General features: G+C 47.7%; 1 protein-coding gene across 2 annotated transcripts in view; it reads left to right on the plus strand.

Moving 5' to 3' along the window:
- CACNA2D3 (calcium voltage-gated channel auxiliary subunit alpha2delta 3) overlaps positions 1 to 19,846 on the plus strand; it is an 812,027-nt gene that overhangs the window by 404,047 nt on the left and 388,134 nt on the right. For both annotated transcript variants that reach the window (XM_070390783.1, XM_070390784.1), the window contains exon 10: positions 12,387 to 12,476. In XM_070390783.1, coding sequence (XP_070246884.1) covers positions 12,387 to 12,476 — 90 coding nt within the window. The remainder of the gene's footprint in view (positions 1 to 12,386; positions 12,477 to 19,846) is intronic.

Genomic DNA, 19,846 nt, shown 5'->3' on the forward strand with positions numbered 1-19,846 from the left:
TGAGACTATGGCACACAGTAAGGGGATCAAAGGAGCAGACCTTAGCACGGTTGATATTTAGCTGATCTGTGACTGCATCATTAAGACCTTTCACAATATCCATTCTGTTTCTTAATTTGCAGTTTCACCTGCCAGGCATACTGCACATTTATTTTAAGGAGGCATTTTCCTCAGCAAAATAACTTGGGTATTCCACAGAAGTTTATCTTTATTCTTACAAGGATAGTTCATTTAAAATTTTTCCTTTGTTCATGGGTCAATACAGTTCCCTCTTGGAGAGAGTGCTGCTGTTCTGTTCACCTTGCTAGGGAAGCCTGATTTTCCTTGATTGGGAGCACGCATGTTGTCTCTAAGGCTTGCTGTTGATTTCATGTCCCGTGATTGAAAATTCACCTGTTAATTTCCTGTGGATTGTTGCTATTTTGCTTGGTAGCATGTGAATGGCCCTAGGGTTCTGTCCCTCTGTTCTGTGAGGTCCATGGCCCACCTGCTTCTGACCTGGAAGTCCATGTTATGAACCCCACAACCTGCCATTCCATCTCAGCTGAGTCTTGGTCATCCTTAAACAATCATTCTGGCTAATAATTTTGTTGAACACAAGCCCTCAATGTGGCCTACAAGTTCCTGCCTCGTCTGGTTTCTTCCTGGCTCTCCGGACCCATGTTTCTTTTCCCTTTCCATGCTCTGGCCCCAGGGACCCTATTAAACTTATTTATGTGTGCTCTGTTTCCTCCTGCCACAGGGCCTTGGCACATGCTATTCCTCCACAGTTCTCATGCCGCAGCCCTCTTGACTTTGTAATTCCTGGGCCCTCCCTTAGTGCTCCTATTGTGAACCACCAAAGTACCACGAGCCTTCCTGGATGGCACTTGTTAGTCTTGTGTATCGGTGTGCTGGTCGATTGTGGTCTGTCTCCCTCGGCTGGTATGGGAACTCTGTGGGCAGAGACCAAATCTGCTTTTGCTCCATTGATTAAGTACAGTATGCGACATCAGATTGATTCTTAATGAATGAATACAAGTCAGCAGGCTGAGGATAGTGGGATTAAGGTGCACCATCAGAAAGGGAAGGAGAGACCTTGGTAGTGAAGCTGTGGGGTAAATACAGTCAGACTTTGGTTCATTCAGCACAGATGGGATTGGAGCAAATGGATGCCTGGAGGACCCTTCCTCTCCTGAGCCAGAAAATTTGAATTCTTGTTATGGCCCTGGCCTGGCACAGAGACTACCTTAGTAGAACACACACCTCCAGCCTTTATCATCAAATTCTTTAAACTCCAACTTTCTTTCCCTTACCATCCTTGGAGTAAATTCCTGAGCTGTGTCTGGAAAGTACTTCCTCAGCTTATGTCCTTGTCCTTTTGCCCATCACATAATCGGGATAGAATTCCCACCACATTGTATGCCCTTCATGAGCTTCTCAGACTGTTCTTTACTCCTCTGCCCCTCCATTGGCCCCTCTTTGCTCTTTCTTCGGTCCTCCTGCTTGTTTCCCAGGTGTGTACCCCAAGGGAAACACAGAGGCTGCAGAGTGTGAGTGGTTAAGAAGGGGGCTTGTGTTGGGCTCGTAGAAAAATGGCCAATTCTATGTCAGGGGTGGAAAAGGAGCAAGATGAGCCTGGAACATCGTGCCCGTTGTGACCACAGGAAGCTGCTGACCACTAACTGTAAAAGGACGTGGGTGCCAACCTGAGGAGAACAGGCTCCCACCTGCCACAAGTGAGCAACAAATTGAAACACAAAATATGTGCTGCAGTTCATGCCGACACTAAAACAATGAAGCAGGGAAATGAGAAGTTCACGATGATGCTAAAAAAAAGAGAGAGGAAGCCCTTTCCTCTTTTGGACCCAGTTTTATATTTAAAACCAGTAAACAAACCAAGAGCAGCAAGCGTTTATCCAACTTTCCTCTGCAAATGGTTCCTCAGGTAACTAAATAGTGTAAGAGGAGAAGCTCTCATTTCTAGAAATTTCTGGGCATTTTTTTACCTAATAAATATGGGTGATAGAATAATATGTCATTCCTAATGAGTTAATGAACCTACACATTGAGGACCAGTGGCTGCCAGAATCACAAGGAGACTACCAGTCATTAGTCTGAAGGGAGTAAGAGCATCATCAATGAAGTGCATGTCAAATGGATACCTGCCTGCCTTTCTGCCTACCTGCGGACAGGCATGCATAAGTGGTCAAAACCGAATCTGATCAATTTACTAAAATATAGGGGCCAGAGGGACATGTTAAATGTCACCCAAAGAATGCAGTTAGCAGAATTCAGATTCTGGGGCATTCTTCATGAAAAACAACTTTGTTACTTCAACAAAAAATTATAAGTAAAATAATGGCAAAGGAAGTCTAGAATGAGAGACTTAAGTGAACCCTCAACCAATCACAATGCATGGACCTCATTTGAATCCTGATTCAGACGGTGTGACTGTGATTGACACGGGTGAAGCATATACTGTGCATTTGTTTGTTAAAAGTCTTTCTCTTTCAGAGACATATTATATTGTCATAGTCACAGATTAAATAAGATAATGCCTGGGTTGTGCTTCAAGATAATCTGGATGAAGGTGTATTAATTACCTATTGTGTGTGACAAATTACCCCTCCTCCCACTCCCAACCTCCCAGTTTAATAGCTTATTACACAACATCTATCATCTCACACAGTTTCCGAGGGAGAGAACGGTGGGGAGTGCCTTAGCTGGGTGGTTCTGGCTCAGGGTCACAGCCAGGCTTCACTGAGGATGTTGGCCAAGGGCTGCAGTACCTGCAGGCTGGCCTAGGATGGAAGAGCTGCTTCTGGGCTCATTCATGTGGCTGCTGGCAAGAAATCTCAGTTCCCTGTTAGCAGTTGGTTGGAAGCTTAGGCTACTCTATATGGCCACCTCCTAACAAAGCAGTTGGCTTCCCATAGAGCAAACTATCTGGCAGAGATCAGCAGAGCAGCCACGATGGAAAACCAGAGTCATTTACCACCTAATCTTGCACATGGCATACCATCACTTCGGCTGTGTTCTCTTGATCACAGAGCCAGCCCTGGTGCAGTGTGGGTGTGGATGGCAGGTGGTGAGGGTCAGGGAGGCCAGCTTGGAGAGAGCTACCATGAGGGAGATGGAAGTAGGTAGTGGTGGGATATCACTAAAACAAGATTCGCCATGAATTGGTCATGGAAATTTTCTATAACAAAATGTGTTTTTTGGGGGGGAAAATCACAAAATAAATACTTCAGAGACCCAATGCTTAGATTTAAGCCCCCACTCCACCATTCGTTAGTGGTAAGCCCTGGTAAGTGAGGCAAACCCACTGAACCTGTTTCCTCATTTATAACATGAGGGTAGTGAGGGCGCCGTGCCTCCCGGGTAGTTGTAAGTCTTGAAGGAGACGCCAGTCAGGAGTCTCAAGCCAAAGTGGGATGTAGAAAACACCCAATAAATATTAGTTGTCAGCAGTGTTACCCTCTCTTTTGTCCCCATCTCTCTCTTTTTGCTAAGCCTCAGTCCATCCCAGGACCACTGATTTTTTGGAAACACTTTTCTCTAACTTTTTAGATGCATATTATGATGTTCCTTGAGAAAGGCACATTCATTTGTCTCCTTACCATGCATGTCCCCCCCCTCAACATGCTGCAGAGTAAAGCACGTGCTGTGTGTGTTTGTGTGTGTGTGTGTGTGTGTGTGTGTGTGTGTGTGACATGTCTGTGTGATGTCTTTGCTGCTCAGGCCATCAGCACAGCTCTGAGAATGTGGACTAAGCCCGTGGAAGGCGGCACCTCTCCCACAAACTCTGTATAGGTTGACTGAGCCATAGTTCTTGTCTGTCCAGCATCCGATCCCTCTTCTGTCCATAGAAATTCACTTGGTGAAGGTCATGTAACACTTAGCCAGGTTCTTGCCATCAACCTCAAGTTCAGAAATTTACATGGTCGAGGCCTGAGTCAGCCAAGGACCTCCTCTCTGGCCACCTCGTTGATTCAGACCCAGACATAAAATCCAAGCTCTGCTAGTCTCAGAACTTTTTTGATAAAAATTTTGCCGAAATTGGTCTGGTATAGAGCTGACAGATTTAGAAAAACAAAAAAATAAACAAGCAGGTAGTGTACCCAATTAACTTTGAATTTTAGATAAACAGTAAATAAAATTTTAGTAGACTATGTGTTGTTTATCTGAAATTCAAACTCAGTTGGGTGTCCTGTATTTTGTCTGGTGACTCCTACTCTGACCACCAGGCAGACTAGTCCAGGAACATATAAGACCTGTGATGTGGGCAGCTGTGTGGTCAGGAGCCTGCTGATGGAATGCAGGACACACAGAACCAGGAGCTCAACAGAGGACCCAGCCTGCGAGCACCTTGGAGTCCCTGGTCCCTGCCTATATTTCCAGTCTCTCCATATGACTTTCCTTTTGCTATATGTAGAAGTGTGTGTGTGTTGTAGGGGGGGGGGTGGGGGGGTGGGGGGGGGGGCAGCGAGGCTGTTTTTGCTTTTAAAATTTTGATTTGGATACTTTAATAGGCTAAAAAAAAACAACCTAGTGCTATTGCTGCCCTATTAATAAGACCTTACCTTTACTAATTTGCTGGATTATGTCTGAACATCATTAAATTGTCACAGTAACTCTACGTGATATAAATACAGAAATATTGACCCAATAGTTTCCCTTCTATGAAGCTGTTATATTGATATTAGTCTACATATGCACTACAACCCTCCGATGTGTGTACAAAGATGTTTATTGTAGGAATGCTTGAAAAAAATAATACTCTGAAAACCTAAATTTTCATCAGTGGGGGACTGGTTAAATAAATGTTGATATACGCCTAAAAATGTCACAGCGTTCTATAGGGTATTTGCTTATTCACAGACTTGAATGAGCATGGAAGAAATTTAGATAATTAAGGCTAATACACATATATAATTAACTTGGCAAAAATACAGAGGTCAGTAAAATAAGTACATGTTAATTGAATACAAGATTTATAAATCGATATGAATCTTACAAGTGATCATACAGAAGAAGCTGTACTTTTGTTGTTTTGGGACACACCTTTGCCAAGCTGTCATGGAAATAAACGCGGCCTCCCCTCAATGGGCCACTGTAGGGTGGGTCAGAGCACATCCATCAACCCCTGGACAGACTCCGAATGTGTGTCCTCAGCACCCCACACCTTCCTCGCTGGAGCTGTAGCTTTGCGTTTGATGTGAAGGCCCTCACCCTGACTGTGAAGGGATGGTGTGATGAAGATAAGCCTGCCCGGCACTCGCCCTGGACGCTCACTCTAAGGCCATGGTCAGCAAACTGTGGCTCACGAGCCACATGCGGCTCTTTGGCCCCTTGAGTGTGGCTCTTCCTAAGCCTTAGGAGTACCCTAATTAAATTAATAACAATGTACCTACCTATATAGTTTAAGTTTAAAAAATTTGGCTCTCAAAAGAAATTTCAATTGTTGTACTGTTGATATTTGGCTCTGTTGACTAATGAGTTTGCCGACCACTGCTCTGAGGTCACATTGCTTGTGAGTCTAGGCTTCCACGGAGCTTGGAGCCTCATTGGGAAAGGACTGGCACCGTGACCTCTGTCTGCTCTCGCACACTGCAGCCGATGAAAGCATTCTTCTTTCAAGAAACGCATTTGAATCCAATGAAGGTTTTCATAAAGTTTATAAAAGATGAACTTGGACATTGGGAATTGTCAGAAAGACGTGAAGGGTGAGGCCTGCTGTTTGCACACACGCCCTCGCGCCCAGCCTGGACACAAAGCAGATGCTTCAGTAGCATCAGTCTCTCAGAGATTCATCGAGCTGCTCCCTCAGACACCGGACAGGAGGGACAATGAGCTAATGCGAAGTGGCAGGGAGTCCCTGGGACCCAACCTTGCCCCCTGAGGAGCGAGGAACCAACGGACTGCTTTGGTGGAGGCATCTGTTCCGCTGTTGATATTTCCCGAATGGAGAGAATCGCCAATCCCGGGCTCAATCACCATCACACATGGCCCAATTAGTGTTCTTGCCGTGGAAATGAGCTTGTAGCTGATCTGACTACCTGGTATGAAATAACACTCATTGTTCACATCCAGGAGATCGATCTCCTCTCTAATTTGGCATTTGCATTAAACAGCTGCTACCCTCAGACACTTCAATTTGTTCTAGACGACATGAAGGAGAGACGGGGACTGGCGCAGACGAGGCCCCACCCGTGTCTGCACTTTCTCCCCTAAATTGCAAACATATGGGCTGCCTCTTGAGCACCAGCTTTCTCGGGCCATTCTGTTTTCATGTTTGGGAAACACCGTGTCACTGTCTGCTTTCCCCACTGGAATCAAATGAGAATCATATTCACCGGAGCCCAGGCTTTGAGGTGGCAACCTCCCTAGATGGGTACCTGTCCTGAAAACTGTATTAACTGTGCATCGCCCTCGGTTGCTATTCAGTGTGCACGAAATAGGCAGTAAAATCCAGCCAGGGGATTGCTCAGACTAGACTGGAGTCTGGGGAGTCCTCCCAGGGTTGGGGCTGGGAAGGTGTTGCCAGGAGGAATGATATGAGAACCCAAGTCCATATTTATATTAAATCATCTGTGGTCTAGTATCCCAGTCAGGCTAGAAGACAGGGGCGCACACCCTCTGAGCCTCTGGCAAATGGTTGCTCAGTGGCAGTGGGACTGATCACAGGCTGACTGAGAAATCCCAGTGAGGAATTTGACATCAGAATGAGGTGGACATGACCATCGGGACACTGAATTAACTGGTGTAAGCGGTATCCCTGTTTTAGGAGAAGGCAAGTGATGTCATGTGTGTTACTGACAGAGCTGAAAACTGGAGAGCCTCGACAGGGCGCGCTTATTCTTAGTTTGGTGCCAAGTGACCTTATACAGTCGAGCGCATTTAATGCACCAGCGTGCTGATGAACCCCAGGAGGAACGGCGGGCTCCCGGACAGAGCTCCTGTGCTCTTGTTCCACTGGGCTTCATGTACACATCACAGACTCAAAAATAAAATGATGAAGGTTTTCATGACGGTGACAGCAAAGTGTTAGACCAAGCACAGGACCTTCTGAGCATGGGATGGTGGCTTTGCACAGGACCCAACAGGCTCTGCTCCCTGCATGCTGGGCTTTATAGGAACCTTGAAGGCTGTGCCCCAGGTGCTGGGGGGCATTGCTGCTTAGGGGTTCAGATATGGGGCTCAGCACTTGGAAACGCACCTTCCTCATGCTTGTCCTGCCATCATGGGCAAAAATTTCACTATTTCGAGTCTCCATTTGCTTATGTATAAAATGGGAACATAATAGAACCTTTCTTTTGGGGAGTTAGGACTGTGAGGCAATGCAGGAAAAGCAGTGCCTGGCATGCAGCCATCAGTGGGCCAACCTTGCTGCCACTGGAGGACTTGGGTGGCAATGCCCGAGAGCCTTCCCAAGGCTGAGGTGCCGCAGTGCCCTCACCCACACCTGACGGGTACTAAACCCAGGTGTGCTGCACGGGGGTCACCTGATGGGCATCACTGACAGGGGCTGTCAGCCTCCCCCCACGTCTCCCCAGGAAGGACCGCCGCTACTCAAGGGCTCTTGTTGGGGGGACGGTTCTGTCCACTTTCATGTTAATCCCATGCTCTTAATTGGCAGGACTCAAACATTCCCTATAATTATAGAGACAGGAAAAAACATGGCTGCTGTTATCACTGTTGATTCAAGGAAATCAAATGCTGGTGAGGGAGAGGGTTATTCCAGCAGGACCCCCGGCGGCCTGGATGTTGTGCGTGTTTCACAGAGATAAGCGGCCTGGCTGTGCGGTTGGCATCCGGGCACACAGAGCCATGACGCTCGCGTTCTCCACCTCCCCAGGCAGTCAGCCGCCTTAATTGCTTTGGAAGCCAGGCCTTGTCCCGGGCAGCAGCATATGCTGCATGCGTGCCTGAAGCAAAGATAAAGAGCCACCCTCCTCCTCCTTTATTGAAGTTTAATAATAAAATGGAACTGTCACCACTTCCAATAAATTGTTTATTTTAATTTAGAAAAATAATGAAAACTGGCCACCTTCTGGCACACAGTTGCTGAGGAGCGTCTGCCTGGCTCGGGCCGTCCCGGATCCTCTGTTCTCTGGAGCCGGCTCTGGGAGACACGCAGGTCTCGGTGTCCCTGACATCAACCACGTGCCTCTCCCCGTCTAATAAAACCTGGACCTGGAAGGGCAAGATGAGTCATTTTTCAAGGTGTATTAGATTGGAAAGTTGCAAACCAGGAAGATGGCAGGGAGGAAGTTTTGTAGGATTTTTTTAAGTATTGCTTTAAGTGAATATGAAATTCAAAGTCTTCCATTTGTCTGCCATCACGGTCTTTCAGATGACTTCTCTTTTCCTGTAATACCTGTGAGAGGTTAGTCCAGCCCCCTTGCATTAGGGGAGAATGAAGGCTCCCAGGCTGATAGAGAGGGCAAGTGGCCAGTCAGGAGCTGGAATTCAGGCCATGGCTCCCACCTGCTGCTCTGAGGCACGGCTGCTCCCGCTCTCCCACTCCCCTGCAGGAGCTGTCCCATCCCCATTTCACAGGGGGCATTACTGAGGCCCGAGAGCCAAAGCTACATGCCTCGGCGTCTCATAGCTGGTAAATGGCGTAACCGGAACTAGGATGTCTCTTGAACCCCAGTTCAGCAATTGTTTTGTTTTCCAGGGGAGTCCACGGGGTCTAGGTATCAACTGCTTCCATGCAATGATTATAATATAATTGCATTAAATATAACAATTTTTAAATCTAGAGCAGCCACAACTGGGAGTAGAGGAAAGGAAATCCGTACTGATGAGGAGGCCGCAGGGCAGTCAACGTGCTTCTTCGTTCCCTTTCAGACACAGCCCTTGGAGGCATGTGGTTAGGATTCTCCAGCAATCTCTCCAGGCCCTGGTAGTGAAAGCGAATCCAGGGCATGCTGGGTACGCAGTGCCTTGCTCCCTGTGTGAAAACCATAAGATGCAATGATAGTGGTTAAGAGGGGGTGGAGGGAGTGGCATAGATGAGATGAGGAGGGACATTGTAATGCAGGGAGAGCTTCAGGGAGCTACTGTCTCAGCCAAGTTTATGTGATGGTCGTGGTCATCAAGGTCCTGCCCATTAAGTGGCCCAAATCCTGCTAGATCTGGTGGGGCAAAGAAGCAAATCTGTTGGCTCACATACCTGAAAATGCTAAGCATAGCTGGGTCTAGGGAAGTGATTCTCAACTTGCGGGTCACGACCCCTTTCGCGGTCGAACGACCCTTTCACAGGGGTTGCCTAAGACCATCCCGCATATCAGATATTTACATTACAATTCATAACAGTAGCAACATTACAGTTATGAAGTAGCAACGAAAATAATGTTATGGTTGGGTCACAACATGAGGAACTGTATTTAAAGGGCCAGAAGGTTGAGAACCACTGGTCTAGGGGCTCAGCCATGTTCTCCTGATGCCATCTTGCCCCCTCCATTGTGGGCTCTGCTCTGCTTGGCTGTTACCTTACTCAGGTGAGCTCTTCCTGGGCAGTGGCTAGATGGCTGCAGGCAGCACCAGCCTCCCTCCCTGACCTGTCATCTCAGTGGAGCACCTTCTTCCCCACATGTCAGCAGAAGCCCAGGGATTGTATCATGTGCCCATGCCTGACCTCGGCCGATGAGGTGGAATTCACAGATTGCATGGGCCCCCCCTTGATCTGGGAAGGAGGGAGGAAGGTGTTAGCCATACCTACACCACATAGATTATGAGCGGTGGGGGAGCAGGAAAATCAGAAGAAGGGGAATGGATGCTGGACAAGCGGAAATCACACGTATCCACTGGCTACAAGCCTTAGGGTTTCCTCTGACTGACAGTAGGTCAATGGCTTGGTGAGGAGGAGGTGCTGTGTCCAGGCCAGCGCTGTCTGACAGAACTAACGATGCAATGGTAGGCATGCTCTTTCTTCCTCACTGTCCCATGCAGCAGCTACTAGCCACATGGGGCTATCAAGCCCTTAAAACATGGCTTGGGAGAATGAGGAGCTGAGTTTTTAATGTTAGGTAATTTTAATTGAATTTAATGTAAGTACCTCCATGTAGCTCGTGGCTACCTTGGTGGACAGAGCAGCTCCTGGTGGAAGCCAATCAGGGGCGATGTTTTTCTGGAAGGCAATATGGGGTTTTGTGTAAAAGGAGAGTTGGGCCAAGGGTTTAATGCAGCCTGGAAGACCTGGGGGGATGAAGCTGATTGGGTTCAGGGTATGCAGGAGGAGCAAAGGCAGCTTGGATGTGAGGGACATGGGAGAGAAAGAAGCAAAAAGAAAGTTCTTCATCTGTGAGGCCATTTGGAAACCCTTAACCTAAGGAAATATTTTTTTCCATCTAATATACGGACCAGATTTGTACCAGGAAAAAACAAAATCACAACTGACCTCGTTACAAAAGCAAATTCCATGACATGTTGTTGCATTTTACCCCTAAGTATCCAGTAATGAAAGCAACCGTTGCCTGAAGCGCTTTCTCCACAGGACACACAGCTACACATGGATTAAAAGGAAAACTAAGCAGGGCTGCTGTCTTATTAAAAAAACACAATGCTGCGTGACCTGTGCGACTGAGCACAATGAAATGCAGTTGACAGAAATGACATCAGTGAACAGAATGAACTTGTCAAGGCAGCCTCTGGTCACTGCCATGGGAGCGTGGGGCTGGTTAAAGAGCAGCCTCTGCATGCGGCATGCTTGGCGTGCGTGGGTGACACTCGCCAATCCTGAGTCCTCTTGGTGGCCACCCCACACAAGTCAGGTTCCAGGTGGTTGTGCTTGGTGAGGGTGGACCGATCTGTTCTGATTTCCCTGAGTCTTCTGTGGCCAGGACGCCTGGGCTTCCTTAGACCCACTCACTGCCAGGATTTGTTCACAGGGTGCTCATGTAGGGCATGCCACGTGCTCAGTGTCCTGCTGGGCCATGAGCACCAGGCAGGAAGAACAGAGAAGCCCAGAGCTCGGTTCCTGGCAGTGTGGTTTTTCTGGTTCCATGGCCTTTATCATTTCTCTCCCCCATCACTCAAGCACTTGACAATCTCCTATAGTCTCGGCCACAGCTCAGACACAGGGATGAAGAAAGAGCATTCTGGAGCCAGACTGGCCAGGTGTATGCCAAGCTCATGGCCAGTACCTGACATACAAAATAGAAAAAAAAATCAGCAGGTGTATATCGGAAAGAAGGAGGGCATTGAAGTGGGTGAAGCTGATGAGGGGATGAACCTGGGCCTGGCAGCCAGGAGGTGCGTGGATTTGGGCATGGTGCTGAGCCTCAGTCTCCCCCTTTGACAGGCGGGGTGAGGAACCTCACAGGATTGTTTTGAGGACTCAGTGACCTGGTATGTAAGAATCTAACATGGAGCCCTACCTGATTTGGCTCAGTGGATAGAGCGTCAGCCTGCCCACTGAAGGGTCCCAGGTTTGATTCTGGTCAAGGGCATGTACCTTGGTTGCAGGCACATCCCCAGTAGGGGGTGTGCAGGAGGCAGCTGATCGATGTTTCTCTCTCATCTATGTTTCTAACTCTCTATCCCTCTCTGTAAAAAATAAAAAAAAAAATATATATATATATATAAAAGAATCTAACATGGAGCAGGCTTTGATAACCAGAGCTGCTCTGAACATGAGGGTGTGTTGCTGTGAGGGCCAGGTGGGCTGGGGAATGTCTTGGTTGCGGGTGTGTGAATAGTCCCAGGGTGAACTTTAAATCCAGCCTTGATTCAAGTTTGGCCTGGGTGTCATTAAAGCTGAATGGCCCTGAGGAGCCCACTGAAGCCCTAGTCCCGTGGGCCAGCAAGCCTGCGGTCCATCCCCGTGAGCAGTGGCCTGGTGTTTCCTGAGGGGGCACAGGCAGAACAGCGTCTTAGAACCATTAGCCATGACCCGGGACCCGTCTCTATGATCTGCTCAGATTCTGTGATCAGTTTCAGGGTCCTATGGCAGATGTGCCATGAGTAGGTGTCACCATCTCAATGCTGATGGCATGCTTGGGGCATTGTTGGGTACCAGGGCATTGTAAGGGAAAAAAGAAAAAAACAATCCTAGACCAGGAAATCGCCAGCAAAGGTTTTCCATGAGCCCCACCTTCCTGCCTCCTAGTGACTCCTCTCATCCGTTTTCCCAACAGACAAGGAGTGGACGCCTTTGGGAAGAGAAGAATCCCCTTCCATAGAAAATAAATGATTTCAGAATGGGTCCGCTGGAAAGCAATGCCAGGCACCTAGTCTCTGTGGACAGGGGCTTTGGTTCAGTGGTCATCACACACACTCGACATGCCCCTGGGCGGGTGCTGGGTTCCCTCTTGCTCATTTGTTAGGAGCAGCAACATGTGGGGCATTTCTCATAATAGGACAGACACTAATGGGTTTTCTGCTTTCTGTTTCAGCACTTCAGGGAGCACCTGGACAAACTTTTTGCCAAAGGAATCGGGATGCTGGATATCGCTCTGAACGAGGCCTTCAACATTCTCAGCGATGTAAGCTCCTCTCGGATTTGCCTTTCTCTCGTCCAACAGACTAGATGGGATTTGTTTTAGTTGTGGACCAGTGTTCTGACTAGGCCTGGCTGTCACTGAGCAGTGTCCACGGTACAGGTGGGAGGATGAAGTGGCCAGCCCTGTGTGAGGTCTGGGGAACCAGGTCCAGTGGGGAGGCCAAACCAGCCCCCTGCTGGGCAGAGTTGGTGGTGCAGTCTGGTCGGACCCACCAGCCATGCTTTTGGACTCAGAAATATCTGGACACCTTATAACGCAGATTTCTTTTCACCTGAGAAACTCCGTGTCTTCATAGAGTAGACCCGTGAATGTGACGATGTTCCAAGGTTTAGGGTGTGCTAAACCTCTCCTCTGCTCTCTGCCAGCCCCTTGGAGATCCCCAATAAATAGTACCATAGCCCAGGTTCCAGTAAGTACTGCAGGGAAGAATTCTGTGTGATCAGCTGTGTCTCACACTTTGAACAAAGAGTGTTTTTTTCAAGTAGCACCTGCTAACATCCCAGGCAATGTGTTGGTGTTGGGCAGGTGATTCTTTTCCTGAATCTACCTGTGTGAAGCTAGGACCACATGGGACTTTTGTGTCCCCGTTGCTCTGGGAGGGTGGTGGGGAAAATGATGAGTGTCTTCATCAATGCAGTTCCTGGATCATTTATTTAGATAATATGTATTGTATGCTTTATAATGTCAGACAAGACAGTAGGGAACAGAATTGGCAACTGTTTGCCTTAATTTACCTTGCATGTTAGGGCAAAGGTCAGCACATTTTGGCCCATGAGCCACATCCAGCCTGCACGTGTGATTGAAATGCAGCTACGCCCACCTGCTTGTGTATTGTCTGTGCCTCCTCACACACTACATCGGTAGAGCTGGTTAGTTGCACTAGGGACCACATGGCCCATAAAACCTAAAATACTTACTATGTCAGCCTTTACAGAAGATGTTTGCTGATCCCAGTTCTAGTGAGCAAAGACAGATGAGGTACCTTTCCTATGAAGAAGGATAGCACCATGGTGTGAGCATGATGGCAGTTGCTGCTTTATACAGTGAGGCCAGGGAAGGTCTCTCTGATGCGGTCATGTTGCAGGAGAGACCTGAAGGAAGTGAGGGGGCAGCCATGTGCATACGTCCAGCAAGAAGCTTCCAGCAAGAGGAACAGAAATGCAAAGGCCCTGAGGCAGGGTGTTTGGCATTTGTACAATACAGCGAGGAGACAAGAACAAGTGAGGAAAAGAGAGTGTGCTAGGGAATGAGATCTCGGGGTAGCAGGAGCGGGTCATGTGGAGCTTGCAGACCCTGGCGAGGATTTTGGCTCTCGCTCTGGTTGGGATGAAGTCATTGGGGTCTGAGCAGAGAATGGCACATTGGGTTTCAGCAGCATTTGGCTGGCTGCTGTGTTTAGAAGCAACTGTAGGTGGGCAGAGACAATAGCAGGACGGCCATTAAATCATCTGGGTGACAGATAATAATGGCTTGGATCAGGGAGGCAGCAGTTGAGATGTTAAGAAGCAAAAAAATAGAAAGCACTCTTGGTATTTCAAACAGCAGGAGTTCAATTCTGAGAATTGGTTGCACCGGGATGGAAAAGCTGAGACCAAGCAGGGAATGACACAATCCACAGAAGAATGCCAGCAGGAGGCACTCCTCTCTAGGGCAGGAGGGACAACAGGAAGGGGGGACTACATCAGAGCCTCCTCACTGTGGCCGTCTAGAGGGGGCAGAACCACAAGGGAAAGGCCTGGCATGGGGAAGCTAGTGCTGGGGAGGAGACACAGCCATTGCCAGAAGACACCACACCCTTACAGCAGAGAGAAGGGAGAAATTGCTCAGAAACCTGGCTTCTCCCTGGTGTCCTCCAGTATTCTCCTGCAGATGAACTTTGTCAAGACTGCTGGGGAGACTGGGAAACTTGGTTTTCAGGAAAAAGGCATGGAGTGAAGCTGAGAGTGAACAGGCACTAAATGGGGCGACTGCCGTGGTGAAGTGTTGCAGGAGCTGGGAGACCTGCTGAGGTTCAGGGCTGAGCCTCCAGGCAGCTGTGTGGGGCCAGCTGGGCCAGGTTCCAGCATCCAGCCAACACTGCACAGGTCCTTTGTCGTGGTCAGTTTTGCCCAATTCCCAAACTTGACTTGTTCCTACTCAGCTATACTGACCTCTCAAGCCAAGGGTGACACCTGATTCTAGACTCCCTTTTACCAATACAGCTGTTGGTACCCAGAAGGCCATTTAGGTCTCAGCAATGAGCCAATGCCACAACTGAAGAGGAGAGAAAAATAAGAAGGGAAGGTGCCACACTAGCTCCTTCAATGTAAACCAGCGTTTCTCAACCTGTGGGTCGCGACCCCTTTGGCGGTCGAACAATGCTTTCACAGGGGTCACCTAAAACCAGATATTTACATTATGATTAATGTAAATTTCAGATATTTACATTACGATTCATAACAGTAGCAACATTACAGTTATGAAGTAGCAACGAAAATAATTTTATGGTTGGGTCACAACATGAGGAACTGTATTTAAAGGGCCAGAAGGTTGAGAACCACTGGTTTAAACCCAAGACCATCCCTCCCAGTCACCCCAAGGGGCTGTCAGGTAGGGATGATTAACATTTATGCAACCCTCGTTGTTTAGGACAGTGCACTTCTGTTAACACCTTATTAATAACTTAGAAGCATACCTGGCCTGAGCAAAGGGCCAAGCTACACCTTTAAGTTCTGGCTTGAGTCCTGGATGGATGCCTTCTCCGGGCTTGGAGATGTGGAGCTCTGCCTCTCAGCAGGCTCTTTCTAGGAGCTAATATGGAAAGGACTTGGCACGATTGGAAAATTGGCTCCTTTTTTTTAATCTCAAAAGCCTCATATCTGCAGCAGGGGGAGGCTAGTTTGAGCCGGGGAGTCCCTGTTTGGAAACCTGCCTGCAGTGAACTTCTGTTCTTTTGCTCTTCGGCAGAGATGGTGCAGGAGTGAGAGTTAGAAAGGCTCGTCCTATAGTTATGTGTGTGGCCTCTGGAGTCAGGCAGGCTGGGCTGGGAAGCCTGATTCTGTGGCCTTGAGAAAGCTGTGCTCAGTTTCCCCTCATTTTCCTCACCTGTGAAAAGGGGACAGGAATAGACCCAGCACTGGCCTCAGGATTTGTGAGGCCCAGTGCCAAATGAAATGCAGGCCCCTTGTTGGAAAGTTATTAAGAATTTTAAGGGCATTACAGCAGTGTTAAGCCAGGTATATGGCCCTGAAGAGCTGTGCACATCACAAGCCTATGAAGTTGGTCCTGGTAGACGGAGGTTGAGAAGTCAGCATGGGGAAGCGGTGCCTGGTCTCCTCTCAGCCGTGCTGGGCTCAGTGAGCAGAGCCATCTCCGTGACTAGGGACACGAGGCTGCCTCAACTCTGCCAGGCTGCCTGTGGTTTCTAGGAGTAGCTCCCCCTCCGGATGCCTTGGTCCTATTCTCTGCCCAAGGCCTCAGGAATATCCCTTTGTTATTGGTGGGGAGAGGTCCTCATCTCCACTGGTTGCTAGTGGAGTCGGCTTCTTGCAATATCCTGAGGAAAGAATTTTCTGAGACTTGCATGCAAGAATGAGAGATTGTAAAAAATAAAATAAAAATATTTCTGTGAATTCAAACCCCTGTGTTACCAACGTCCCATTTCCCTCAGTCACGCCATAAAAAAAGTCCCATTTTGCTTTCAGCAGAGCTAAAATCAAAGCCAGTATCCAGAGTTTCTGTTCCATGTCAGGCATAGTCCAATCCAGGCTAGTTTAGTTTGTGTTTCTCACTGCAATCTATTAGTCCATTGCCTGTGGGGTCCACATGGCCATGGGCCATGGGTCTAATGAGGGAACATAGGCAGAAGCAAAGCCAAAGGGACCAAGAGCAAGTCAAGAGCATGAGCTCTTTTGTCTGCAGGATTATGTATCTCCAGATTTTCACGGGCTTCAGTGGCCCTGTCCATTCTGGTCAATGATCACTCTTCCCAGGACTGACTGACAGCAAGCACCTTCCTGATGTCAGCCCCACTCACGGTGCATGCACCTACCCTCCACTTTGTCCAGTCCCCTCCCCCAGCAATCTGCAGGGAATGGGCTGGTGGTTCCCTGGGGAGTGTGAAATTGCAGCTTCCTGGTTAAGCTGCCCAAATGACATGCCTCTAATGTCTGGCTTCCCCTTTGCCCCTTTTCTATCCTATCTAATAAAAGAGTAATATGCAAATTAACTGTCACTCCCTGACAAAGATGGTGGAGTCTATAGCAGCTGGGGCAGGACGCTGGCTGCATTACCCCAGCAACGTGATCCCAGCAGGCATTGCCGTGGTGACCCGGAGCAGGCAAGCACCTAGCAGGTCCTGCTGGTGGGTCGCCGCAGGGACCCCCGAGCAGGCAAGCGCGGCCCTTAGGCAGCACCTAGCAGAGCCTGCTGGCAGGTCGCCGCGGGGATCTGCAAGCAGGCAAGCGCAGCCTGCAGGCAGTGCCCAGCAGGTCCTGCTTGCCCGTCGCTGGCTGCAGGCAGCACCCAGCAGGGCCTGCTTGCCATCACCATGGTGTGGAGCAGGCAGGCCCCACAGAGAGCAGATAACCTCGGGGAGTGGGCCTAAGCCATCAGTAGGACATCCCCTGAGAGCTGCTGGATTGGAGAGGGTGCAGGTTGGGCTGAGGGACACCTCCCCCCCCCCTCCCCGCATGAATTTCCTGCACCGGGCCTCTAGTTTTTAATAATTAGCTAATTACAATGGTATCACTTTCATCTTCCCCTCTCTTCTTTTCCTTGTCCGGTTCCTTTTCTCTTCCCTTCCCTTCCACTTACCAGTTTTGTTCTCCAACACCTTACACCACTGTTTCTCATTGCACGCCCATTTGAATGCTGACCTTCCAAGATACTCCCACATAGGTGCTGTGGTCAAGGTGGGGGGATGCACAGTGCACTTGAACATGTTAAAGGCCTGGAAGTCCTGCAATGAACCAACCTTTTCAAATGTGTTTATACCAGTATTCAAACATAGTGACCCAGGAACCCTTTATATCATGTCATATCCATAGGATTAGAATCTTGCACAAGTCACAGTCCAAGGAGCACACTTCCGGGCACGGGATCTTTGTGTGCTCCAGGGGGGGTAGATGACCCTCCCAACACCTCTACAATCCAGAGACTTCACCACATGGCGGATTTTCCCCCTTGAATCCTGGTGAGAGAAGTATTTTTGAACCAGAGAAACCTTCCACATACCTACTTGCTCTGCCTTCATCTGGAAAAATCCTCTAGGGCCTGGCCAATCAGAAGAAGTTATGGGCCAAATGTAAATCCGGAAAGTAAGAAACAGAAGGAACAAAAAATGTTACAAAATGTCCCTACTTGAGGTTGGTTGGTAGTTGGCACCATATTTTTTTAGTGCACATTTATCCCATAGAGAAAAGCATTTTCATTTTATCTCTTGCCATTGGGGTTTTAAATAGTCAAACACTGAAAAACACAGAGAAGGTTAATCTCTCATGAAAATGAAGCTCTAGCTATTTTCTCCTTCACCGATATGATCTTTATGTGATGTATTTCTCTTCCTGTGTATTATGCCTGCCTTTATAAGCAAATATGAAATAAAAAGTAATTTCTCAAACACAAAAACACACATCTTTCTCTCTCTCTCTCTCTCTCTCTCTCTCTCTCTTTCTCTCTCTCTCTCTCTCACACACACACACACACACACACACTCTTGAAATTGTGACTGTGGCTAGAACTTAGAATAGCTCAGAGGTAACTATAACCAAATGCAGTTAATTCTGTTTTGCATTTACCTGTCTTTCAGTTTCAGTATTTGCTCAGATGGCTTAAAGGCTTGCAGTTACTATACAAACAGCTTTGAAAGGAGCATTCAAATACCTTTGTAAGACCCTTCTGGCTGTTGATCTCTGCTGCCTTCCTTAGATTCTGTTAAGAACACAGAGCCAGTTTGCTACAGTAGTTAACATCTACCTTGTCATGTGACAACTGCAATTATCTTTTTGGCGATGAATATGATCTTTGCAGTGATTACCTTTAAATTTTTTTTCTTAGCCAATTAAATAAAATTCGGTGACATTTCAAAGACTGTTAATCACAACCAAATGCTTTAAATGTCAGGATGCATTGAAATTTTCTCTGCTAACTGATGAATCACTGAGCTAATTGTAGTTCATCATCAGGCCCTTGTCACTGTTATTATTATGGAAAACACTTTCATCACTCTTGCTATTCAACAAAAAAAAAAGTTCTAGACAAATATGAAGAGAAGAGATAGTACTCATCAAAGCATTTGAATTTAATTGCGTTCTCCCAAATTCTCCAACTGCAGATTGCTGCAGAGAATACCAAGGATGCAGCCAGAGAGGAAAATGATGTTTTTAAATAAACAGCTCTGGGCATTCCTTCTTCTAGTCTGTGTTATTCCGATATCTTCATTTCTCCCTCCCCACACCCCCTCTTTCTTGCCTTTTATTTGGGAGAGTTTTTCCAGGATGTTTTCAAATGAGTTGCACGAACAACATCCCCAAGCTGTCCTGTTTTTCCCCTTTCTGCAGTTTCTGTGACTTGAAGCATAGATCACCTTTATTCAGTGGCTTCAAGGCTGTGTTGGATGCAAGCTCCCCAAAGTATCTCCAGAACAACCTGTTGATGAGACAAGGCTACAAGGCTGTTTTCCTTCCTGCAGTAAGGAACCAAGTGCACTCTGACCATAAGATCTAAGCGGTGTCTCATATGGGAATGGCAAAGTCCTTTATTGAGACTGATTAAAATCTGATTGAAGGTGTGTCCTTTAGGGAGGAGGAGAAGGAAGAGGCTTGGTTAAGACCCAGTAAGAATCCTAATGTTATAGTGGAGGATTGGTAGATGCAGCAAGGGGAGGATTTTGAGATGGGAGTTCAAAGAGTCTTAGGTATGAATTGTCCTTTGATGCTTTCTTTTGAAGAGCTGATGGGTCTTTCAGGAAGTTCCTGGAAGAAGCCATAAAGTTATTTGCAATTTTTATCTCTCTCAAAGAGATTTTTCTGGAATATTGTTATGTCAATAAAGACGGTAGAATAGTAGTGATGTGAAGCTTTGTGGTGTGTTGGCTTTAGTTGTCAGGATTTCTACCTACTCATTTGTGTCATGGGCCATGTCTGCTCATTAATTCAAGGACACCTGTCCAGTCTGAGATGCAGGAGTGGCTGCCAGGGGCAGGATTTAAGTGAGGTCAGTGTCTAGTGCACAAAATGTAAGGAGCACTCACTCACTGTCAGGGTGGTAGCCCTGGTAACGCCAAGTGACCCTGGAATCCTGGACAGGATGAAGACAGGAGAAGGAAATAGATGTTTGTGGAGTCCTACTATGTATCCCTATCTGCTCAAGGA

Source organism: Myotis yumanensis, unplaced genomic scaffold (assembly GCF_028538775.1).
Source record: "Myotis yumanensis isolate MYYU_CA2020_CCGP unplaced genomic scaffold, mMyoYum1.0.hap1 SCAF_14, whole genome shotgun sequence".
NCBI classification, from domain to species: Eukaryota; Metazoa; Chordata; class Mammalia; order Chiroptera; family Vespertilionidae; genus Myotis; species Myotis yumanensis.